This window comes from Sorex fumeus, unplaced genomic scaffold, assembly GCF_029834395.1.
Source record: "Sorex fumeus unplaced genomic scaffold, SorFum_2.1 ptg000014l, whole genome shotgun sequence".
Lineage (NCBI taxonomy): Eukaryota > Metazoa > Chordata > Mammalia > Eulipotyphla > Soricidae > Sorex > Sorex fumeus.
Window position 1 is genome coordinate 14,580,100 of NW_026606071.1, and position 25,932 is coordinate 14,606,031.

Sequence of the window (25,932 nt, forward strand, 5' to 3'; positions counted from 1 at the left end):
TGAGGCAATAATCTTTTGACCCTATACACAATGAACTCCTCTTCTATAGCAGCTAAGAAATGGGTGACACATTCTAACATGGATAATGCAGATGACATGATACTACAACCACAAAATAACAGTCCAGGCACAGACTTTAATATTCTGTCACAGGGTGTTTATACAGTGTTTCAATCTGTATACTAAATATAGCTCTAGAGATGACACGTGATTTTATTAAGAACAGAACAGGCAAGTAAAATGCACCTCAAACTAAGAAGAGGAAACCAAGTGCTCTACTCTCGGTAGGACCACAATAACGACTAAGGGCCTCAGTTTTCTCCTGAAATATGAGGATTTTTAATGTGTAAAATGCATTGCTTAGGGGCCAGAGCAATAGACAGCAGGTAGGGCACTTACTTTGCATGCAGCTGAACCAGGCTCAACCCCCAGCATCCCAGGTGGTCCCATGGGCACCAGGAGTAACTCTGAGTGCAAAGCTAGGAGCAACCCCTGAACATCACTGGGTGGGACCAAAAATGCAAAAAAAAAAAAAAGAAAAGTACTGCTTAAATTGCATTCAGGTTTTGTTTTGTTTCTTTTTCAATTTTGTTTTTTGTTTTGTTTGGGGGCCACACCTGGTAGTGTTCAGGGGGTGGTTCTGCACTCAGGGATCACTCCTGAGTGATCAGTACTTTGGGAACCATATGAGGTGCTGCGTTGGCTGTGTGCGAGGCAAGCACCTTACTCACTGTGCCATTTCTCTGGCCCCAATTCTGTACATTTTTAAGTAATGCTATAACATAACTTTTGTATGTTAAAAGTCAATTATTTACATTACTGCTTTTAAATTATGATATTGTTCAGAAAATGTTGGAAGTCTTTAAAAAGGATAGTACTGAAACACTATCAATGTTTGCTAAAATTATATTTAACTGCATGGATTTTTTTACAAATTTTTATTAACAAGCATCTTCAGTCTTAATTCTCTCTGGAGGATCACAAGAGAAAAATGAGGTCAACTTTTTCAATGAAAGATGACATATAGTTGACAGGCCTCCCTTCTGACCCTCACTAACTAATTCAAGGTGCCCATCTTCTTTCAAGAACAAAAGAAATTCAACTTAGGAGTTTGGGAACAATTCAAATAATGGAAAGTACAAGAGAGACGGATTCTTGTTCATTCTAATGACCTGAACCCAGAAAGCGGCATACTCACACTTACCAAAACTCGTAACTCACACCAAAAATCACCAGACTTTATTTCAGAGAGAAATTTTAAGAATAATGAGAAACATTAGACAGGTTGAGACTACTGGTAATTTTTTTTTATTTTATAATTTCCATTTGTAACAATTAAACCTATCTTTTAAGTGTTTTTAATGGCTTAAATTGGCTCTTCATAAAATTAGAGCCATTTCCACCCTATATTAAGCTAGAGTCTCTAATCACAGAAACTGAAAATAGTATTTTTAGCACACAATGGGAAATAGAAAACATTAAGACTTCTATTTCTCTTTCAAATACATGCAGTAAAAACTCTCCTGCCCCATCTAGGCTATTTGAAAGCAACACAAGTAAATCATAATTGACTCTGAGTCTACATATGGACTTTAGAAATCTAGTTTAAAAGGCTAATGATTTAAAATATAAACATATGACTTCCTTTTCTATAGTGATGGAGGGGCTGCATACAAATAAACTATTGTTTTAAAGGGCTATTTTCTTTTAATTAAAGTCATACTAAGAAGTCTAAGTAAACTTCTACTTTTTCCTAGAGAAATCAACAAAAGCAGAAATTTCCATCATCTAATTAAATCCACATAAGTATAACTTAGATACAATAAGATTTTACACACACACACACACACACACACACACACACACACACACACCACTCAATCCCCACAGAATATGCTCCCAAGTTTGTGCTCAGGCTGGAGAAAGTTGACAGAATTTTCTAAAAAGAGCCAGAGAGTAAATGCTTTCAGCTTTTTGGGTCATATAGGCTCTGTTTATAGCTATTCAATTCTGCTCTTAACAAACACAGTCAGAGAGAATACACAAGCCAAGGAAGGAAACTGTACATTGATACATTGCAATGGATGGACATGAGGTTAAAATTTATCTGATTTTATATGTCTCAAAATAGTCTTGATCTTTTTCAACCACTTATAATTTTTTTTAACTATTCTCAGCTTAGCCTGTGGTCAGTGGCCTACCAACCTCCATGCCATAGCCAAAGAAGCTTAAAAGAGCTGCACAATCCTCTCAGCTAATTTCTTAGAGAAAACTGAGACGCAGAAGGGCAATGACTGCCCAGGGTCTACAGATAGCTCATTACAAGAAGGAGAAAAGAGGATGAAGGAAGAGAAGGAGGAGAAGAAAAAGAGAAGGTAGGAGGAAGAGGAATAACAGGAAGAGGAAGAGGATGAGGAGGAGAATAAGAACAACAACTCTTCTTGAGTTCAGAGAAACATTAGATAGGCAGACATTATTGCTATTTTCATAAACTAAAAGTTTTCCTCATGCTATATAGCCAATAAATACTTCAAATCTGAGCTGTCCCAGATTTAAACAGCTGTTTTTCTCTGCCAGTCACTATCAAGACGCTGAAGGTTCTAGATTAGAAGTGGGGACCCTCAAGATGGACCTAGCAACCTATCAGCCTGATTCTTTCCAATTTCCAATTTCTGGGTGCATTTCCTTTCAACTTTGGTTATTATAATTCTAGAAATATAAGACATTAATATCAAAATGGTTGAACACTGATCAATGTTATAAATCATTTAAAGAACTGAGTATAGCAATGATTACCAATTCAGCTTGAAGTTCAAAAGAACCTCTAATGTTATCTCGAAACTAACATGATCGACCTTCCTCCTGTTCCTGGTTACTACCTCCATTTTTAAAAAGTGTTTTTGCAGGGCCAGAGAGATAGTACAGCAGGTGGGGTGCTTACCTCGCACACAGCCAACTCCGTTCAATCCTGGAACTCTATATGGTCCCCTGAGCACAGAGCCAAGAGTAAGCCCTGAGCACTGCCAGCTGTGGCCCAGAAACAAATAAACAAAACAAAAAATAAAAACAAACAAAACAGTGTTCCCCTCCTTCTATTTTTCCCTTCTTTGGTTTGTTTCACTGGCTATCATGTATTCTTACTTTTCTTTTCCTGTGACATTTTATTTTGCCTATACCTTAATGGAGTTATAACTAGATATATCTCAAAATGAGACACATTTTAGAACTAAAGTATATACATAGGTCTTATCTCTGCCCTTTTTAACTTACTTCTTTTTTAATAGGACTATCTAATTTTTTAAATTTCAAATTAAAGTAACCTCTGCCCTTTTTAACTTACTTCTTTTGTAATAGGACTATATAATTTTTTAATTTATTTATTTATTTATTTATTGAATCACTGTGGGAAAGGTTACAAAGCTTTCAGGTTTAGGTCTCAGTCATGCAAATATCAAACACACTTCCCTTTACCAATACTTATTTTTTACCATGAAGAACCCCAATAAAACCCCACCCCCCCACCCCTCCCAGTCCCTGTGAGGCAGATGAATTCTAGTTAACACTCTATCTGCTTTGATTAGATTCATTGCTTCAATAAAAGATTCACTACTATTATTTAGAGTTTACCCCACCCCAAATCAGACATGCTGAAAAAGCATTGTGAAGTGATTTGCTTTCTACAGCTAGGTTCAAGAATTAAATGTTGGTTTTGGATTTCTGCTATTTTACCTATTGACCCTGGAAGTATTTCTACTGAAAGTCAGATAGTTAAGAAATTGGTTTCTGTGTTCTGGAGTCATGGCCGTGTTGGAGAGCCGCTCGTGGGGGGCAACTGTTGGCCTCGGTAGGGCGTGAAGGGCGGACCGAAACGCCCCCCCTTCCCATGAGGTTTTAGTCGCCCCCACACCCCTGGCTCATACCTGCTGTCCACAAGGCTCCCATGCGGCCGCCATCTTTCTTTCCAGAGAGGAGAGGGCGAATGGGACAACACCCTTTCCCCTCCGGACAAACATGATGGCCTGGATTAACGCATAGTCCTTTCACTTTTCTGCTCCAAGCTGCCAGGTTCTGCATTAAGTCCTTGTGCTTCTGGGGCCGTGGCTGTGCTGGAGAGACGCTCGGGGGGGGCAACTGGTGACCTCGGTAGGGCGTGAAGGACGGACCGGAATGCCCCCCTTCCCATGAGGTTTTAGTCGCCCCCACACCCCCAGCTCATACCTGCAGGACTATATAATTTTTTAAATTTCAAATTAAAGTAACTTTTTACAAGGGATATTCATCTGAAATTATTTTACTTTTGCAGCTAGGTATAAAACCCAAGGCCTTGCTCATCCCCGGCTTTTTAAAGCACATTTTTAAGAAACTATATGGCTATCTATCCTACTATATTTCCAACCAAGACTTGAAATTTGACACCAATTTTTCAGAAATTCTTCCATGGTGATCTTTTTATAAAGATTGTGCTATCCACTATTTTGTTTTTACACAGTTCCTCAAAAAGACACAGGTACATCTATGAAGAAGTGACATTCTTAAGAGTTCTTCAGTTCATCTTGAAAACTTAATAAAAAATGACTTCAAACTCAATTTTAACACACATTTGTCCTACATAAATGTAAAATTCTTCAATCAAATAAACTTAATCAACTGATACACTAAAATCAAGATGAAAGAAAAACATATCTCCTAAAACTGTGGAACCAAAATGCTACAATTCAAAACTAAGTATGGAAATTTCACACACACACATACATACATACACAAAATCACTTTTTACCAATGTTGCTTAAGTTAGCAACCAGATAATGATTGTAAATTTTAAACAAAAAGTTATTAAAATCTTATACTCAAAGATATGATAGGGACCCTAAAGAATCGGTCTGAGGAATTGGAATGAGAAACCACCCTGAGTCTCAGAGACTATTGAATGTCACCCACAAGCCACTTGCTATACAAAGGCCTTTCCTATTTGACTGTCACAACTTCCCCCATAAAGTAAGTATCATACCCTTCTTACAATAGAGGAAAGGTGTCAGGAAGACTCACGCAGATATTTGCCAAGAACCCAGATCTCCAGACATCGACTTTAGTATTCTCTCAACTAGACCATTCCCATTTTGTACTGTGCTGTTTATGGGAAATGTTCAGTGAGATGCCATAGTATTTTACAACATTATCAGTTTTGCAATAGAGGGCTGGAGAAAGAGTTCAATGGCTAGAGAGAGTTCTTTGCAAGTTCAATCCCTGGCATGTGGTCCCCCAAGCACAGAGATGGGCTACACACACACACACACACACACACACAATATATATATATATATACATATATATATAGGCAGAAAGAAAGAAAGAAAGAAAGAAAGAAAGAAAGAAAGAAAGAAAGAAAGAAAGAAAGAAAGAGAGAGTACCCTGCAAACTTAGTAGATGATTCTTTGTGAAAGAGGGCTGTTTCTTGTTTCTTCCAGCTGCTAAGAAAAGGAGCATCAGCAACCAAATACTGCATTTGCTTCCTGGGCTTCTGACTAATCATACTGAGTTTCCAACAGGTCTAAAACCTTTGTCATATAGCTTCTAAATTACTTGTGACAGTATCATTTACTCAAGCTGCAGTTGGCTATTCTCAAGCTTGCAGTCTATTCTTAAATCTGGACTCCATTAAAAAGGAGGGTTTTCATACTTGTAAGAATAAAGGAGGCCCCCAGCACTGTCCTAGCACTAAACCACCAGTCAAGTTGGCTAAGAATCTCCAGGAACAGCCACCAAACCTCTGACTACAGTTTGGGAGGCAAAAAATAAACAAATATAAATAAATAAATTTAACACTTGCTAACACTTTGATGGCTTATGAAACAACACAGTTAAGTAGAAAGAATTAATATAAGAATGTTTGCCCATGCTAATATTTAAATTTCTCTGGAGATCCTGAACACAGAAATATTTTGCTAGGATAAGTCAAATCCAGATGTGAATTAAAGGCAGATGATGAAATTTCTAAACTGAGTTATGAGGTCACTTACTCTAAATCCATAGATGGTTGAACCTCACAAATTACTCAGAAGTGTACTTCTTTAAGCAGAAAAAAAAACAGAATCCCAGGCATTCCTAACAAAGAATCAAAAAGGGTTTCAATAACCTACTGGTGCACCCCAGAGGGGGCTGAGTGAGACGCCTCCCAGCCCCAAGGGACCCAACCCCCACAGCCGAAAACCTGCCCTGCACACGGCCACTCTCCACATGCTCGGGCTGAGCCTCACCCACAAGTGAACCTTTTCCTGGACTGCATGACACTTCATAGAACACACCCTACCCCTACCCATACTCCAAGAATATCGCACCACACTTCATGGGGTTCAAAGTAGGAGGCAACCAGTACCTTAGAGGGAAATATTACATCATTTCAGTTCTGCTTTGGAGCAGGGATTGGGGTTTGGGATGAAAACACCTGAAATATGGTGGTGGGAAGGTGTAATGGCGGTGGTATTGATGTTTGAATATTAAATGTAATCAAATATTGTGAACTATTTTATAAAATAAAAAAATTCTTAAAAATAACCTACTGGTGACATTCTCTCATGTGAAAAAGCTCAGAAGGGACACACAGAGAGCAAGAAAAAGTCAAAAGGATGAGAAATAGTTTCCATAAAGACTGACTCACTAAAGTCGAGGTGCCTGGGTTTGTGGTGTTGTTTTCTTGATTAGGTTTTGGTTTTTAATTATTTTTTTTATTGAATCACAGAGAGGTACACAGTTACAAAGTTGACCATGATTGGGTTTCAGTCATACAATGTTCCAACACCTGTCCCTTTACCAGTGACATATCCCACCACCAGTGTCGCGCATTTTCCCTCTCTACCGCCACCCCACCCTCACCCCCACACACACCTGCCTACCTGCCTCTATGGCAGGCACTTTTCTTCTCTCTCTCTCTCTCTCTCTCTCTCTCTCTCTCTCTCTCTCTCCCCCCCCCCACTCATAGCCGCACACACACACACACACACACTCGCTCTCTTTCTCTCTCACACACACACACACTCACTCTCTCTCTCCCCGTTTTCTTATTTTGTAAATAAGGACTTTCAACATAATCTGTATGCTTTATTCATACTTTAAACCATCAAATATCTACAATCATCAAATTTTCCCCCAAACACCTCATAGAAGTATAAGGATATTTTTTTATTTTGTTTTAATCCAATTCCAAATCTATTCACTACAAATAGTTTACATGTGACTTAATACTAATTTAACCTGAATATTTTCTGTTTTACTTTTCCTGCAACTGATATTTTTAAGTCATTGGATTATTTTCCCTCTGTAGACTTTTACCACAAGTTGTTTTGCTGTTTTTTTTTCTTTTCAATTCAATCACTGTGAGATAGACCCTTACAAAGTTTCAGTTATACAGTATTCCAACACCCATTCCTCCACCAGTGTACATTTTCCAGCACCATTTGACAACTGGTATTTTTTTTAATTTTTTTTTTTAAGTTTAAAAGGGCTAGGGAGAAGGGGCCGGAGTGATAGTACAGCGGGTAGGGCGTTTACCTTGCATGCAGCCGACCTGGGTTCATTTCCCAGCATCCCATATGGTTCCCCAAGCACCACCAGGAGTAATTCCTGAGTGCAAAGCCAGGAGTAACCCCTCAGCATCGCTGGGTGTGAACTCACAAATCAAAAAAAAAAAAATAAAGAAAAAAAAGAATAAATAAAAGGGCTAGGGAGGGACCAGAGTGATAATACAACAGATAGGGCATTTGCCTTGCATACAGCCAACCTATGTTCAATCGCTGGCATCCATATGGTCCCCCAAGTACCACTAGGAGTAATTCCCAGGTACAAAGCCAAGAGTAACCCCTGAGTAACACTGGGTGTGGTCCACAAAGAAACAACAAGAAAAGCAGAGAGAGGAGAGCAGGGAGATAGTTCAAATGCCTGAAACTCATGCTCTGTATGCAGGGTCAAGCCCCAGCACAACATCGTCCACCAAGCACAACAGGAAATAACTCTTGAGCACTGAGCCAGAGTAGTACTCCCCGCCCCCCCCCCCAAAAAAAAACACAGGGTTTGACTCAAACTGGTCAAAAGCAAGCCATCTCCAGACCTAAATTATTTCATCAAAGATGTGTTCCATGAACAACTTTCAGCCTCTTTTGCTAAAATTCATCCTCTATAGGCTACATGTTTGCCCAGAAACCCAGTGTCACCATTACAAGAAACAATGTATGGTTCTATTGGAATAGAAACTATCATGAAACAGATGGAGCCCTAAGGTAGCCCTTTACCTTATACTTTTTTTAAGAAAGTGAAATTCAAATTAATTTTTTAAAGATTGTGACTTTTCAACAAATGGAAAGAATGACTTTAACTAATTCATAAACTAATTTATCTATTCCTCCAGGAGAGCATGTGTAAATGCTATCCCAAGTCAAGTAATAAACTGTACTTGAGTTGCTAATAAATACCTCTCTGACCAAATATGCATGTTGAATAGATCTGTCTTTTCCTTTCTCCTAACTAACATGAAGACCATGCTTTGGGAAATTCACAACTCTTGGATTATCCGTCAGTGCATGATGCCTCATTCCCATGGCTGGAATTCCACCCCCACACCATGGAGCCCTCAATGATCAAGTGAACTCTCTATGGAAGTCATTCCTAATAACTGCCCTTCTCTGGACTCCTAGAGTTCCTAATCAGAACCCCAAAATGTACCCTATACCTGGTTCAGTAACTGTTTCACCTGCTATGTGCAGTCAATAAACTGCATGCCCAGTATCCAAGGCATCTCTACCACCACCTGAAGCTCTAAGAAAAAAGTAGCCTCTTGGGACACTGCACCTGTGTTAGGAAAACAGAAACTAAGGGCTAAAACCTCACACCTAGAGTCAATTTTGGCCGGATGTGAGTCCCAGTCATGTGAATAAAATGTCATGATAAACAGTTCTTGTTTTCCTTATCTGTGAAATGGCAGAACAGTCACTCTATCACAGAGATGCTGTTAAGATGAAACAACTAAAGCAAGAAAACTGTCTTGCCTCTTCATCTCAATTCTATGTCCAGCTTCTTGATTTAAAAAGATATGACATTCTTTACTTTTGATAGCATAGAAATTTTACTCTCATTTTGTCTTTTTATTTTTTTAATTTTTGAGGTCAAACCCAGCTGTGCTCAGGGGTTACTCCTGGCTCTGCACTCATGCGGTGCTCAGGGGACCATATGGAAAGCCAAAGATTGAACCTCTTTTGTCCAAATTCAAAGTAAGCACCTTACTCACTTCAGCTCCCTCATTTTTAAATTTTTTTTTGATTTTTTATGGCACTGGGAACTGGAATAGGGTCTCACACATGAAAGGCAAGTGCTCTGCCACCATGTCACCTCCCTGGCCCTTCCATTCACTAAACAAGCATTTGTGGACTTACTACATGCTGTCTTACTGTCAGTGCTGACCAACCTCCCCAAAAACCAAAAATCTATGTATGCCCCCATTAATTTGTATCTTTCCCACACTAAATTTTGCCCTTTTTTGTTTTACTTTGCAGTTGGGGGTAGAATCCAAGGCCTTAAGAATGCAAGGCGAGTGTTCTATCGTTGAACTACAACCCAGCCTCTAGTTTAGGAAATTTTTTAAGTTAAAACATACTTTTTTTTAAAAAAGTGAAATTCAAATTAATTTTTTAAAGATTGTGGCTTTTCAACAAATGGAAAGAATGACTTCAACTAATTCATAAACTTATTCATCTGGAGAACCAGGAGAGCACGTGTAATTGCTATCCCAAATTTATAAAATTGTTCATAGTGACTAGGGAGGCAGGGGGCTACCAGGCAACTCTAAGGGGCCCTATGAAGCTATTCCTGGTGATAATCGGCAAGCTGAGCCAGATGGTCCAATACTAGAGGCCAATGATAGGAGGCGGTGCCATGCAGGGACCACCAAAGTCACCACAGTGTTGCTGGGGATGGGGAGGGGGGGCCTACTTGGTGTTGGACATCAAAGTGGGCTCTGCAGGTACAAAGCATGTACCCTCTCCCCTGTGCTATCTCCCCGGCCTTCAGTTTCTTTTACTTTATTTTTGGTGTTCAGGACAGAACCCAGACAAGTATTCTACTAGTGAGCCACATCCCCGGCCCCAATCGACACTTTTGATTTTTACTTTGTGTGAGAGGAGAGGTCTTTGAGTAGCCAATCAGCCTGACCTGAGTCTCATCAAGCCTATGGCTCTATTGAGAGTAGAACTTAGGGCCCAGTTGGATAAAAAAGACAAGACAGAAACCCACCATTTTTTTTTTTGCATTTGAACAATATGGTTAGCACTATCCTCGATTTGCTCAAGGAAGCACCAGTAACATCTCCCTTGTGAGACTTGTTGTTACTGTTTTTGGCATATCAAATACGTCACAGGGAGCTTTCCAGGCTTTGCCATGTGGGCGCGATATTCTCAGTAGCTTACTGGGCTCTCTGAGAGGGGCAGAGGAATCAAGGAATCGAACCCTGGTTGGCCCGGGTCAGCCATGTGCAAGGCAAACGCCCTGCCCACTGTGCTATTCTTCAGCCCAACAATACGGTATATTTAATTATAGTCATCAAATGTACATTAGAACTACAGAGCATAATCATTACAGAAGCTGTCTGAATCCAGTTTATTTGGCCAGGCATAAAAAGTAGAAAGAGTAAAAAGATTATATAGATAGATGCTAATCTATTATATATTATTTAATAAATATCTTTTTAAAAGAAATCCAAATTCTAATATTTTTCTCTTATTGGAGCAGAGGCAGGGGGTGTGGGTACGCTTGGCAATACTCAGGGCTATATATGGGCAATTCTGAGGACTAAACAGGGTTTGGCTATATGCAAGGCACTCATCTTAATCTCTGTACTATATCTCTCTAATCCTGCAATATTTTCTTTCTGAAAGCTGAGTACGCCATCTTGCCCACCTCTGGAGCACAGGATGGACAAATATTCATAAACACACACACACACACACACACACACACACAGTTTCTGAAGATGACTGGTTGATAATAATTACTCAGTTGCTCTAAAGCAGCTGATGTGAATTTTTTGCTTTTTTTTTTTTTTTTTTTTTTGCTTTTTGGGTCATACCCGGCAATGCACAGGGATTACTCCTGGCTCTGCACTCAGGAGTTACTACTGGCGGTGCTCAGGGGACCACATGGGATGCTGGGAATCGAGCCCAGGTCGGCCGCATGCAAGGCAAATGCCCTACCTGCTGTGCTATCTCTCCAGCCCCAAGCTGATGTGAATTTTACCCAGCTTCTCTGTATTATACTTTTCCTGTCCTCACTTCTCAACTTTCTCTTCACTTGCCAATCTTAAATCCCTAAACAAGTTCCTCCACAGACAGAGCATAGCTCCTTGCACAAAGACTGCTTGTTGCGGTAGGATTCCCACCTCAACAAAGTTTTTGGTCAATTCTGATAGCACAACTTCTGACCCAACTATTTGGAAATAGACATGTTAGTCCCATAGCTTAGAGGGGTCTAATCAAACAGGGCTGTCACCGGGAGAAGCAGGGTGATCAGTGAAGCTGAACTGGTGAGAAAGCCATCTCTCTCCTCCAGCCCTACTCACAGAAGCCATACACAGGTCTGCAGAAGGCACAAGGAGAGTCTCAAAGGACCATACTGAGACAGCCCCTAGGGTTCAGGGTCCCCAAAACCAAGCTCCTGTCCTAAAAGACATGCTAGAGCAACTACCACCATACCTGGAAGAAAAAATCAGAAATTCAATGAAAAGCAGGAATCTTTCCAAGCCCGATTCTTGGACTTGAGAAGAAGGTGACCTCCTATAACTTTAAGACTTGAACATTTTTAGAGGATCCAAGGACTGGAAAGTGGGTAGAATACTTGTCTTGCATATGGCCAATGAAGGTTCAATCCCCAACATCCCCTATGGTCCTCTGAGCACTGCCAAGAGTGATCTCTGCGTGCAGAGCCAGGAATATCCCTTAAGCATTCGTGTGCCCCCCCCCCAAAAAAAAGAAAGAAAGAAAAGGGAAAAAAGGAAGAAAGAAAAATTTTAGAGGGGCCAAAGAGAAATTACAGCAGGCAAGGTGTTTGCCTTGCATACTACCAACCAGATTTGATTCCCAGCACCCAATATGGTTCACCAAGCCCTGAAGAAGTGATCCCAGAATGCAGAGCTAAGAGTAAGCCCTAAGTATTGCCAGTTGTGCCTCCAAGGAAAAAAAAAGAAAAAGAAAAAATTTTAGAAAACTCTCCATCTACCCACTCCTATTTTACAAATAAAAACTAAGACCAAAATGTGCCTGAAGCCTCACACCATTTGGAAAGAAACCATGAGTAACCACTAAATCTTGGGGTTCCCAGTCTAGTTCATTTTACAAAGCAAACTGAAGCAAAATAAAAGCTATTCAGTATTGAAACCTTTAGAGACAGGTTAGAACTGTGATTAAATTTTGCAAGCCTAGTTCTCAACTGTTTCTACTCATTTCTCCAGTAGCTCTGGAGGCTCCCTTGGGCACAATGGTCTCCTGGTATTAGAAATACCTTAGAAAGTTACAGTAGGATAATTATGAGTCATGGGGTAGGCATGAGAGGATTACAAACACACAAAGAGCCAAGGGATACAAGATTGTTTTTTTAATTTTAAAAATACAAAAAATACAAGTATAATCTTAGTAAAGTTTAAAACAGGCCCAAAATGAACTGCATATTCACTTGGTTCAATTAAGAGTACTAGACACATTTTCAGTTTTCAAAACTGAAAGAAGACAAATGAAATTATCCTTCAGAGAAATGAATACCTAAGTTAAGAATTAGAACCAGGAACCATTCATTTTAACTTCCTGGGCTACTAACTTTTTCACACACACAAACACTGATAAAAGAACATACTTTCTGTTCCAATCTCTGATGGGACAGAAAATAAATCGAATATTAGTGATGACAGTAAGGAAATCCTTAGTGTACCCAAGGTCAATAGAAACAAAGGCCAGGAGGATTGGTCCACAGTTGGAAGCCTGCCTCAAGAGCTGAGGGAGGGCAGTTGGGATAGAAAAGGAACAATTATGACACAGGTGGTTGGAAGGGATCACTCTGGATGGGAAATGTGTGCTGAAAGTGGGTAAAGGAACAAACATGATGGCCTCTCAGTATCTGTATTGCAAACCATAATGCCCAAAAGGAGAGAGAGAGAGAAATAGAGAGAGAGGAAAAGTAAGAAGAAGAGGAAGAGGAAGAGGAAGAGGAAGAAGAAGAAGAAGAAGAAGAAGAAGAAGAAGAAGAAGAAGAAGAAGAAGAAGAAGAAGAAGAAGAAGAAGAAGAGGAGGAGGAGGAGGAGGAGGAGGAGGAGGGAGGAGGAAGAGGAGGAGGGGGAGGAGGGGGAGGAGGAGGAGGAGGAGGAGGAGGGGGAGGAAGGCCTATCATAGAGGCAGGCTAGGGGGTGGGGTGGGGGGGTTGGCAGGAGGGATAAGGGGATATTGATGGTAGAAAATGTCCACTGGTAGAGAAGATTTAGGTGTTGAAACATTATATGACTGAAACCATATTAAGAAAGCTTTGTGCTGTATCTCAAGGTGATTCAATTTTAAAAAAAAATTAAAAAGAAAAGAAATCATTAGTGAAAGCGATCATCAGTAAAATTAAAAAGTTTCAGAAAGGGAGGCACACAGCAGGATACAGTTCCTGAATCATTGACATTCATTAAAACCCTCTTCTAAAACCTGAACTTAACTTATTTTGTTAGAGAGCTAAAATTGAAGTTCATCTTCAATTATACCCTCCATGATGATATCTGTGAAGAAGACAAGAGCAAGACAATGCAAAGAGCATGCATGCCCCTCCAATACAGAAGCTGAGTCACAGAGGAAAGGGTGGAGTCCAGGTACCTAGAAAGGCATCTGGTCCAACATCTTCATTTCGAAGAGGAACCTGAGGCCCACAAAGGTTCATTTGACTTGCTTAGGTTTGACTAATGTATATGCTCCTCCCCCTTATTAGAGACCCACTGCAGATATTGATAGTCCTTGTGTTTCCCCATCTTCAGCTGCAAGAGCCCCAACTTCTGAGAGATTATTCCATTTCAGAACTGACACTGGTAGAGACCATTTTCCAAATCTGGACTTGCATGAGGTCATAAAACAATCTCTATAATACCAGCTCCAATATAAAGATGGCTTGCATAGGAGTGATTTGTCAACTAGTCAAACTAGTTCACTGCTACTTGTCAAGCCAAAGGTGAGTAAATGCCATCCATTTTCAGTGACATGTTTACCTGGGATCATCCTCATTCATAATTGCTTCCAGCTTAACAGAAGTACTACTAGGATTAATATTAGTTTTATTAATAGAATATAATAGTAACAGTTCTCAATCTCAAAAGTGTTCCTGTTTGGAAAAAATTCATATGGTCATCCCAATTTAAATCCTAATTATCTAAAAACATTTATAATATTTACTTATTTCATTTATTTTTAATGCATCATGTGTCAGGGAAAAGAGACTGAGCTAGTCACTAGGAATTTTTCTCATACAAAGGGACTTTCAAATAATACTAAACCCAAATAATCTTTCAGTTTCCAAATACTCCCATCATCCATTCCTTTTTTTGGGGGGGGGGCTTTTTTTTGGGTCATACCCAGCGATGTACAGGGGTTACTTCTGGCTTTGCACTCAGGAATTACTCCTGGCAGTGCTCAGGGGACCATATGGGATGCTGGGAATCAAACCCGGGTCGGCCATGTGCAAGGCAAATGCCCTACCCACTGTACTAACGCTCCAGCCCCTATCCATTCTCTTTTGTATGTTGACCTTCAATATAGAATTTCTTTGAGGAAAATAAAAGGAGACACATAGCTTACCCAAGTTAAAAAAACAAACGCTTATCAGATCTCTGTAGTAACTGCTTCTTTTTAAGATACTTCATGATAGACTTTAGTCTAAAAAAAAAATCACACTGAAGGAGGCTGGAGAGCTAGTACAGTGGGTGAGGTGTTGGCCTTGCACATGGCCGACCCAGGTTAGATCCCTGCATCCCCATATAAGAACTCCAACTTCTGAAAGATTATCCCATTTCTGAGATTAACCCAACACTGCCAAGAGTAATTCCTAAGCACCGCTGAGTGTGCCCCCCTCAAAAAGAAAATTTCACATTACAAGAGCCAGAGAGAGAGTACAGGGCAAGAAGGCACTTGTATACCTTGGACCCCGGTTCAATCCCTGTTACCACATATAGTCTCCTAAGTACTGCCAGGTGTGATCTGAAAACAAAACCAAAAAAAAAAAAAGAATTATTGAAGTTTTAAAGGGCCAAAGAGACAGTACAGTGAATAAGGGCTCTTTCCTTGTACACAGCTGATTCAGGTTTGATCCCAGCACCACATAACAGTCCTCCAAACATCCCCAGGAATAGTCCCTGCATGTACAGCCAGAAGTAAGACCTGAGCAGCACCAGATATGGCCCAAAACTCCCCTTCCAACCCACTGACCCCACTCCTACGCCCAAAAAGAAAAAGTTTAAAAATAAAAAAATTCCCATTATATGTTGAAATGTAATCTTTTAAAAGAATGTTTCTAGCATAAACAAGTATGTCTGTTTTTTTAAGTTTATACTTACTCTCTGTTTAGAGTAAAAGAGGAAGTAAAAGTTGAAATCTTTTTTTTAAAAAAAGTTTTCAATTAACCCCAAGCTAGACCTTATGTGCCACTGCTGGGTTCAAACTAGGACAGATAATCCTTTATTTAAGGAAAGCACAAAATCAGTTTATTTGGAAACATCATTGGTCTAGCCTAGTGTTTCTCACGTGACCCACTACAGACATCGAGGATATTCCAAAGGAACCACAGATTAAAATGCATAAATGGGGAGCACAGCACAAGACTAGAGAGTCAACTCGTAGCACAGAGGGGCCACAGGAAGGAAACAGGTCGCCAAGTTTCAGAAGAGGTTGAAAAACACAAATACTGGTTCTGTGCTCAAGAAGAAGATACACATGTAAAGTTAATTTTTTTTTTAACCTAGCTATCCAAACAGAAGACTAGAAGGGGCTGGAGTGATAGCACAGTAGGGCAGGGCGTTTGCCTTGCACATGGCCAACCCGAGTTCGATTCCTCTGCCCCTCTCGGAGAGCCCAGCAAGCTACCAAGAATATCCCGCCCATATGACAGAGCCTGGCAAGCTCCTTGTGGCATATTCGATATGCCCAAAACAGTAACAAGTCTCACAATGGAGACGTTACTGGTGCCCGCTCAAGAAAATTGATGAAAAACAGGAAGACAGTACAGTGCAGTGCAGTGCCTAGCTATCCAGACAGAAGACTAGAAGGGGATGGAGTTATAGCACATGCCTTACATGCAGCAGACCCAGGTTCGATTCCCAGCATCCCATATGGTCCCCCCGAGCACCTAAAGGAGTGATTCCTGAGTGCAGAGCCAGAAGTAACCCATAAACATTGCGGGCTGTGACCCAAAAAGAAAGAAAAAAAAAAAGACGACCAGAAGGAAACATCAAAATGTTAAGAGGTGGACTAGAGAGGCAGCTCGAGAACAGGGAGGCCCAGGATTCAACAACCCCTGAGCACAGGGTCCAAAGAAACCCCTGAGTATTGCTGGATTGTGATATTAAAAAAAAAAATAGTCAAAAGTTAGTTCTAAATACAGAGACTTCCGATGGTTTTACTATCTGAATTTTTGTTGTTGCTGCTGCTTATCTAGTTTTATGGGATTTCGACAATGACCTGGTTTGTGAAACAGAACACGACCAACAACTGAACTTCTGAGATGAACTATCTAAAGGCATTAAAACTGGTGTTATTACCCAGAATTGGGTTTTGGGTTTTTTAAAATTTGTTTGTTTGTTTGTTTGTTTGTTTTTACAGAAATAAGCCCTATTTGTAAGGTAAGGCAAACATAATTTGTCATATGAGTCAACTCCTTGTCATGTGAGTCTCCTTCTTCTCTTCTTTAAACCCTGATGCCTATCCAAATCTCGCTCTCAAACATCTATGCCCTCTTTTGCCCTATCTGCATTAGACTCTCCACACATGCACAATTTAAGTTTCTTCCTTTCTCTTAAAAAATAGTGACGAGGAAAAAAAATCACCAAGCTACCAACTAGAACCACTCGATGGAATGGAGCAGTGAAGATGAACAGGATCTGCTTGCACCCTCTATGCCCCACCCAACATCTCCAACACCCCACCTAATGGGCCCAGGTGGGGGCATGTGGAGTGCCGATCTCCCAGTGGCTTCTGGATAAATCAGCGTAGGTCTCCCAGTGTCCGGCATCCACACTCTGAAAGGACGGCACTGTAATGAGAGCCGCGCCTGTGCAATCAGATGGCCCGGGTAGGATCATTTACTGGGTGTATGACCTTGAACAAGCCAATTAGCCACTCTATTCCTGTTTTCTCATCTATAAAATGGAAATCCACCTACCTCCTGGGGTGGGTTGTGAGGATTAGGAAGGTGATTCACTGTGAATGCCCATCACATAGTAAGGGACAAAAAACAAAGTCAGTACATCTCTGCCATGGAACTCCAAACCTCAAGTGCACACACTCCGCGACCCCAACCCTATAACAACCAGACTATAATGATTATACCCCAAAACAACCAGAGAAGAGCCCCAGGAATAAAGACTCTTTAACCTTCTTCATTGATGCAGGCAGGTCAAGAGGGTGGTGCTTACCACAGGGCCACTGATCTAGGGAGTGATCAAGGGGAAGGGTGGCTCAATGATTCTGCAGCATGCCCCAGTTCCTCCACAAGGGGTTAGAAATCCTGCTTTCCAAGTTACAGGATGCCAGGTTTCTTGCCACCATCACAACTGGCAGCCACTGCCTTTGGCAAAGAGGTGAGTGACTAAGTGTGAGCTAGGACTTGGCAAAGGGACACCAAACCAGAAGGCCTCTAGGCAGGAAGCTCCAAAAAGAGCCACCTGCTGAAACAGTTTGTCTCCAGGCTATCTGTGAGGTAGTGTGGCATTGACTGTCACCAGCAAATTCAGATAAGAACTGTGAAGGTGCTAAAGGCCCAATAGAACTTAACAGCTAACTGCATAATTAAAGGGAATTGGGAGGTTGGGGAGGGGGGGATCAGGCTAACCATAGGACCACACACTTAAAAGTCAGATATGACCACACACAATCATTGCAATGCTCTAAGGTCCCATGATGTAAAAAATTTGGCAACAGAAAAAGGTGGCTGAACAATCAATGATCAAAAATTAATTCAAAATCAACCGCAAAATGAACAGTTGTTTCTGGCCATGCCTGCACATGTTCCATTTCCGGGGGGACAAAAATGTATCACAAGTGAAAAAGGTTTAAAAGGTTTGACAAAAAGAGTCCTCCCCACAAATATTTGATATCAAAACACAGAGGGATATAACTATCTTCGGCCAAAACAGATTAATTACATCTGTATGTCATATAATCTTTTCCCCCAAATTTAAAGATCCTTCCCTTTACCAAAGAAACCTCCTAATGTCCATATTTAAGGAACTAATTATATTATTCTATTATTAGTGGGTGAGTGTAAGTAGGAGGTGAGTGTAAGGACAGGTATAGAGATTGTTTGTTTTGGTTTCTGAGACACACCCAGTGATGCTCAGGGATCTCTCCTGGAGATGCTGCTTGGGGGTGCTCAGGAAACTATATGGAGTACCCAGGATTGAACCTGGGTCAGGCCAGGCAAGCACCTACCACCTTTACTATCTCCCCAACCCTGTGTCTATATGTGTTCTGTACTGCCAAGAGGAAACAACTAATCCTGGTTACCCTAGAATCTTTCTAGTGTATGCACAGGAAAGTCCCTTGCCCTAAGAAACCCCTGCATCCTTGGCAACCCAGGATAAAAAGTCTCCCTAACACTGTAAGCAAAACAGATGTGTTAAGAGGAAAACAGAAAGGACCCAGTTATAAATGCAGAAGTGCTAAATGCCAAGTTTGTTTGTTTGTAGCAATAGTTCCCAGTTCCTTTTCATAGTAAGGGGGAATAAAAACTGAAAATCACACTTGCCTCTCCCTTCCTCCTTTCTTTTTTACTCTCCCAATCACAAAGGAGAGGGGTTTTCCTTCTTGCATGACTGAGATGAGATGTCAGTAAGGGCCCAGGGTCTCTTCCATCAACCCAGATGCTCCTCCTGCATTGGCTGCAGTGGGCCAGGCAGGAGCTCTCAGCCACATTGAAAGATAAACATTAGACAGTTCGTGTGATTCAGGTTATCAACAGCAGACGCCTCTCCTCCAGCTCAAAACTCAGAACAACAACAACAACAACAACAAATCAAGATTCAAGTCACAAACTGAGCACGAAAATGATGAGGAAGGAATTCAGTGACTGTGCTACAAAGGACTGAAGAGTTAGACACTCTTGCAAACTGCATAGGCCAGGCAGCTTGGCTCTCTCCCCACCATGACAGTACAAAACTCCTGTGGAAGGGGGTTAAGCCAACAGTTTTTTAAGTTTGTGGTAAGGTTACGAACGGGCTGCTAAGAATTTCGTTTTAAACTGAAAAGGTAAGACTATATAAGGCAAGGAAGACCACACATGCTTCCTGGACCTGAAGCCGCACGGAAACCACTGTTGCTCACTCTGCCCCACCCCACCCCGCCCAGACCACCTCCCCACCAGCCTGCCTCGGACAGACTCTGCTGCGAGACGAACTGGTGGTTTTAAATGCTTGAACTTTAAACTTCTTGAACTCCCTTTTATCCGTCAGATGAACCCAAATGAAGGCCACTGAGTCTTCCTTTCTCCACGGCACTAGCAGGTGGCAGATGGTTGGGGAGCAAGGGAAAGAAGGTTGAGATAATGTGTTCCCATCTTAAAAGAGAAACATCCCCTGTTGTCCTGGTCTGAGAAGTACTGAAGAATAACTTTCTAAGACAAATGATAAACTTTTCGCTAGTGTTGATCTTGATTGAGAAGAGACTACTTACTTCTCACCTCTTCAAGACATCTAATACAAAGATGAAGGCGCAACTTCTGGCAAAAAAAGCATAGAGCCTGGAAGGCAGGAGACAAGAGATAGTTTCGACTCTCAAGGCCCATCACTGTGGTCCCTGAGGAAGATGCTTTGTGTCTCCACACCTATTCCTTCATTTCAGAAATAAGGGCTTGGGCTAAGACCATGCTTAGTATTCCTTTCAATGTCAAAATTCTATCTGAAAGTTCTTATGGAGGCAATAATAATGACTATTAGCAAGTTTCTTTCTACTTTGAAAATTTAGAAATTAACACACAAGTATAATAACACTGTGCTGTTATCAGGGCAAGACCAAGGCAGACATAAACTGGAAGACTTAAAATAAGCAAATGTCTAACAGTTGGTGACGTCTGTGAGCGCGAAAGGGGGAGGGGGCATCCTAATATCAATTTACACACACTTTTAAATGCCCTGGAACCCATGGGAACAGTAGATTCATCACAATTACCAGCTGCTCCTCCTGCTAAGTTTAGTGATAACATGATTTTTAATTATGATCTCTTCCTAACACTCCCACCCCAACCCCCCCCCCAAAAAAGTTAAATACTTAAGGAAAACAAATTTAAAAACTACGTCTCAAAGCAGGAGAGCAATTCACTACAAATCATTGTGATTGCTTGCATTTAAGTCTCAGGATATGCTGCTTGGATACTAATTAGTGACTGCCAGGAACCAGCTGCAAGAGAAGTTTTGAGCAGCTTCATACCAAGGGCTGGCAAGTTTGTCCGCCTGTGTCAAACTGAAGATGGCCTTACCGGGTCCCAAACACAGGTTTATTTTACCAGGAATAAACAGCGGGGGCGGGGGTGGGGGGTGGGGAAGCTGCTTCCTTTTCACCGTGGAAGGAGCTGCAAAGAGAGTTCTGTCCTGCAACTTGGTTGCGCGCCCATGTCGAGGTCCTCGGATCAGCCGAGTGCACAAAGGTGGGGTGTTTTCACTCCCGAGACCTGCAGCAAGGACTGTCAACCGATTGGGGGGATAAAAAAGAAAAAAAAAAACGCTCTCTGCTCACCGGGACTTCGCCACCGCCCCGCGAGGGGGTCTCAGCCGCGAAGGCAACAAAGCTGATGGGGAGCAACCGAGGGTGACCCACGGCGGCGGAGGGGAGCCCCCACGGCGCCGACTGCACCGCCTCCAGGGAGAGACGGAGCCCAGCCCATCTCTCCAAGGATCCCCCGCGCGCACCAGGCACACACACACAGACACACACACAGACACACACACACACACACACACACACACACACACACACACAGAGCAGAGCCTCTCGGCTACGAAGAGGAAGTCAAGATGTCATGTCAAACGGAGAGAGACAGCGCGGGGTCTGGGTCGGTTTCGGGCTAGGCCTGGGGGAAGGGTCCCCGGCAGCGATCCCTGCTCCCCTCCATCCTCCGTCATCCCGCGCCACCCCCTCCCCAACCCCGCCCCCGAGCCCCGACCCCCCGGCCCGGCCCGGCCCGCGGCGGCTGGCCGAGGAACCCCGCGAGCCTCCCCTCCCCCGGGTCGCCCGCCCCTTCCCCTGCCGCGGGCGCAGTTCCGACGGCCCGGGGCGGGGACGGACGGCGCGGCCGGCCGCGCACACCCCTCCCGCGGCCCGGAGTAAACAGCCCGGCGCCGCACCCCTGCCCCGCCGGCGCCGCCGCCGCCCCCTACCTGGTCGGTGAGTTTGAGCACGGCCATTCTTCCGCCGCTCCCCGCATCCAGGGCAGCGGTCCGCAGATGTCACGCCGGGCGCCGGGGAAGCGGGAAGGGCTGTGGGGAACGGGGGGCGCGCTGGGGGGGTTGGGGGGTGGAGGGGGTCGGAATCTGGCTCCCGAATTTGACAGCCCTCCCCCTGCTCGGCCGCCGCCCGCCGAGAGGCTGCCACTGGCGAGCGGGGTGTGTGTGCAGCCCGGCCCGCCCGCCGCTCCACAGGAAGTACGGGCTGCTGCCAGCCCGGCCGCCACTGACATCACCGCCGCCGCCGGCCCGACGCTGCCTCCTGCCGCCCGCCGCCCGCTCTCCGCACCTGCACGCCGCCGCGCCGCCCACTAGCGAGCGCCCCCGGCCGGCCGGCCAGCCGGCCAGCCGGCGTGCCGGGTTCGAGGCGCCCCTCGGCCTCGCGCGCCTCGGCCCGGCCCGCACGCGCTCACCGCGAGCCCGAGCAGACACACCACACCCCGGGCGGGGGCCGAGAAAGGCTGCAGCTCAGACGCACCCCCTCCCCACCCCGTACACACACACACACACACACACACACACACACACACACACAGACCACCCCACAGATGGTACCTGGGCCCCAGGGTGGCACCCACTGCATCCCCCCTGTACCCCAGGTCCAAATCAGATAACCCCCAGCGCTCCAGATTTCCCCCAGCTTGCTCAAGGGCCGTAATTCGGATGCTCTTTGTTTAATCAGAAATGGTGGGGGGCGGGAGATGGTGTGGATTTGCTGGGATTTTTTTTTTCTTTAGTGAGAGATACTTGGGGTGGTTCGGGGGAACTCTGGCCCTGTTACCTAACAACCAGTCTCTCTCTCTCTCTCTCTCTCTCTCTCTCTCTCTCTCTCTCTCACAGAGCCCACCTCACAGATGGTACCTGGGCTCCAGGGTGGCACCCACTGCATCCCCCCTGTACCCCAGGTCCAAATCAGATAACCCCCAGCGCTCCAGATTTCCCCCAGCTTGCTCAAGGGCCGTAATTCAGATGCTCTTTGTTTAATCAGAAATGGGGGGGGGGGGGGGACGGTGTGAATTTGCTGGGATTTTTTTTCTTTACTGAGATATACTTGGGGTGGTTGGGGGTAACTCTGGCCCTGTTACCTAACAGCCAGTCTCTCACACACACAAGCGGCCACTACCACCATGGTTAAATTTAAACACCCTGGCTTTTGTTTTTTCTTTTGTTGGGTTTTATGTTTTGTAGGGCTGGAGCGATAGCACAGCGGGTAGGGCGTTCGCCTTACAAGCGGCCAACATGGCCGACCCGAGTTCGATTCCTCTGCCCCTCTCGGAGAGCCCGGCAAGCTACCGAGAGTATTCGATATGCCAGACACAGTAACAACAAAGTCTCCAATGGAGATGTTACTGGGCCCGCTGGAGCAAATCGACGATCAACGGGAGGGCCTTTACCTTACCTTTACCTTGGTATTATTTTTTTGGTAGGGGGAGGGTGTAAAAATGGACTGGAATTGGGGAGATGATAAAGATGATAAAGGCTGAGAAGGAAAATAAAATGTTAACGGGTTTTCTTAGGGTTTTTTTTTCCATCTAACTTATTCACTCATTTTTTTTCAAAATCTATCTACCATACTTTTAACAGAGAGGAGAGAGGCCAGATATTATAAGTGATGAAGTCACTGCCTTGCATGCAGCAGACCCCAGTTTTGCTTACTGCCTAGCACTGCGTGTGGTCCCTAAGCGCAGAGCCAGGAACGATTCTTGAACTGAGACAAGAACAACCCCAGAGTTTTCGGGTGTGGTCCCTTCCCCTAGAAAATAAATAAACAGCATGGGATACAAATACAGTTGTAATAGTCATGATCAAAGTCAATTGATATTTTCAGAAATTGCAGCAAATACCTGATAACTGTGTACCGAGGACTTACCAGATACTGTCTAAATATAGTATTAAAGGGGTGAGGGACATAAAAAAAAAGGTAAGATCTATGGGGGTGCCCAGCATAAGCTACATCATCACCAGTAATGAATGTAATTGCAAGCAGAGATAAGAGATCAAAGGCATAAGGGGAGGAGTGTGCTTCTGATGGGATTCAGTAAAAAGGAATTGGACCAGACAGGTAAGTGAGAAAGTGAGAAGAGTTGAGATTGCAGGAAGGAAAGTAGGAAAGTGGAAGGGAGAGCACCCCTGGGCAGCCTGGGGTACCCTGCAGTGCCCTGTGAAGCACAATGAAGAGCAAAGCGGAGCTAGAGTCGAGGTCAAGAGTAAACACCTTCCCTTGGTCCACAAACTTGGCTTTCAAAGAACCCGGCAGATTTCATGTGATAAAGATTCCCCTGAGTGGCCCTAGGACTGCTGGGCAGACTTCATAAAGTCTAGGTGTGCTAACTGAACCATTAAAATTAAAAGTCAACCTTCTCACCCGGTTTCCACACTCCCACTAATCACATAGACAGAGCCCTTTAGCCAGTTCCCTTGAAGAAGAATCTGGCAATGTGGCCCTGGAGTCTACTAATCTCCATCTAAGCGCGACCCCCCAAAATAGCTGTCACTTACTAGTTCACCATACACTGGGGAGAGAGAAATACCCAATATTTCAGGGATTACTAGATAGTTTTCCTGAATTAATGCTAATTTCTGAAGAGCCAGACCATGGCCAACTTGTGGTAGTCAGGTGGTAAATGGTCTTTTCACTTACATGTATTTTGCCACGGGTCCACAAGACTTGCCAAATCCACTCTGAGGTTATTGTCTCAGTTCTTGAATGTCAAAAAGTCATTTGCCCCAACTGGCAGAATTTTCAAGGCTCTTCCCTGAACCACAGTGTCACAATTATTGTGGTAGAAAAGACAAGGTATAAGCCTTTGGAATCCTCTTGCTCTCAGTATAGAATTAAAAAAGCAATACGTGGGGCTGGAAAGAGAGCACAGTGGGTAGGGCGTTTGCCTTGCATGCAGCCGACCCGGGTTCCATTCCCAGAATCCCACATGGCCCCCTGAGCACCGCCAGGAGTAACTCCTGAGTGCAGAGCCAGGAGTAACCCCTGTGCATAGCCAAGTGCGACCCAGAAAGCAAAAAAATAAATAAATAAATAAATAAAAAATAAATAAATAAATAAAGCAATACATGGTCCATGAAGAGATGAAGAAATCGGAACCAACATAAAAGACATAGATGAGGCAGGAGCAGTAACCACATTCCCATTTAACCATCTGTTTGAATTGAGCAAGGCAGGTGGATCTTAGAGAATAATTATGAATTGTAAACTTAATCAAATGGTGAACCAGCTACGACAACGATTCTATCTGTACTTTCCTTCTTGCAGCAAATAAGTACAGTCTCAGGCTCCTGGTCTGCATCTAGTGATGTGGCATACACCTTTTTCCATTTGAACCAAAAATTGTTTTATATGTGGTTGGAAAAATGAAGACAGGATGCAGATTTCTACTCTACTACAATCAAGAGTTAATGATTGCTATATTTAAAACATCAAGCTCAGAGATGCAAAACAGTATAATAGAAATTGACATCTGTGATTATATGTTCATTGCAGCACTGTTCACAATAGCCAAAATTTGGGGGAAAAAAACCCGGGTGCCCGAGAACAGATGACTGGTTAAAGAAACTTTGGTACATCTACACAGTGGAATACTATGCAGCTGTTAGAAAAGATGAAGTCATGAAATTTTCATATAAGTGGGTCAACATGGAAAGAATCATGTTAAGTGAAATGAGTCAAAAAGAGAGGGACAGACATAGAAAGATTGCACTCATTTGTGGAATATAAAATAACAGAATGGGAAACTAACACTCAAGAATAGTAGAGATAAGTACCAGGAAGATTACTCCACAGCTTAGAAGTCAGCCTCACATGATGGGGGAAAAGGCAGCTCAGATAGAGAAGGAACCACCAAGTAAGGGTGCTATGGGGCCCACTCAGGAAGGAAGATGCGAGCTGAAAGTAGACTATAGACTGAACATGATGGCCACTTAATACCTCTGTTGCAAACCGCAATGCTCAAAGAGAGAGAAAGAGAGAGAGAGAGAGAGAGAGAGAGAGAGAGAGAGAGAGCTAAAGGGAATGCCCTGCCACAGAGCCGGGGTAGGGTGGAGGGAACGGGGTGGGGGTGGTGGGAAGGATGCTGGGACCATTGGTGGTGGAAAATGGGCACTGGTGGAGGGATGGGTACTCTATCATTGTATGACTGAAATGCAAGCAGTTTGTAAGTCTGTAACTGTACCTCACAGTAACTCACTAATAAAAAAATTTTTTTAATTTAATTAAAAAATAAATA

The 25,932-nt window shown here is 43.2% G+C and overlaps 1 protein-coding gene across 4 annotated transcripts in view; it reads right to left on the bottom strand.

Moving 5' to 3' along the window:
- The window catches only part of ANKRD44 (ankyrin repeat domain 44), a 344,812-nt gene extending 323,086 nt beyond the window's left edge, over positions 1–21,726 (bottom strand). For all 4 annotated transcript variants that reach the window (XM_056111738.1, XM_056111735.1, XM_056111737.1 and 1 more), the window contains exon 1: positions 21,629–21,726. In XM_056111738.1, coding sequence (XP_055967713.1) covers positions 21,629–21,655 — 27 coding nt within the window. In that variant the 5' untranslated portion in view covers positions 21,656–21,726. The remainder of the gene's footprint in view (positions 1–21,628) is intronic.
- Between the last annotated feature and the right edge of the window lie 4,206 nt (positions 21,727–25,932).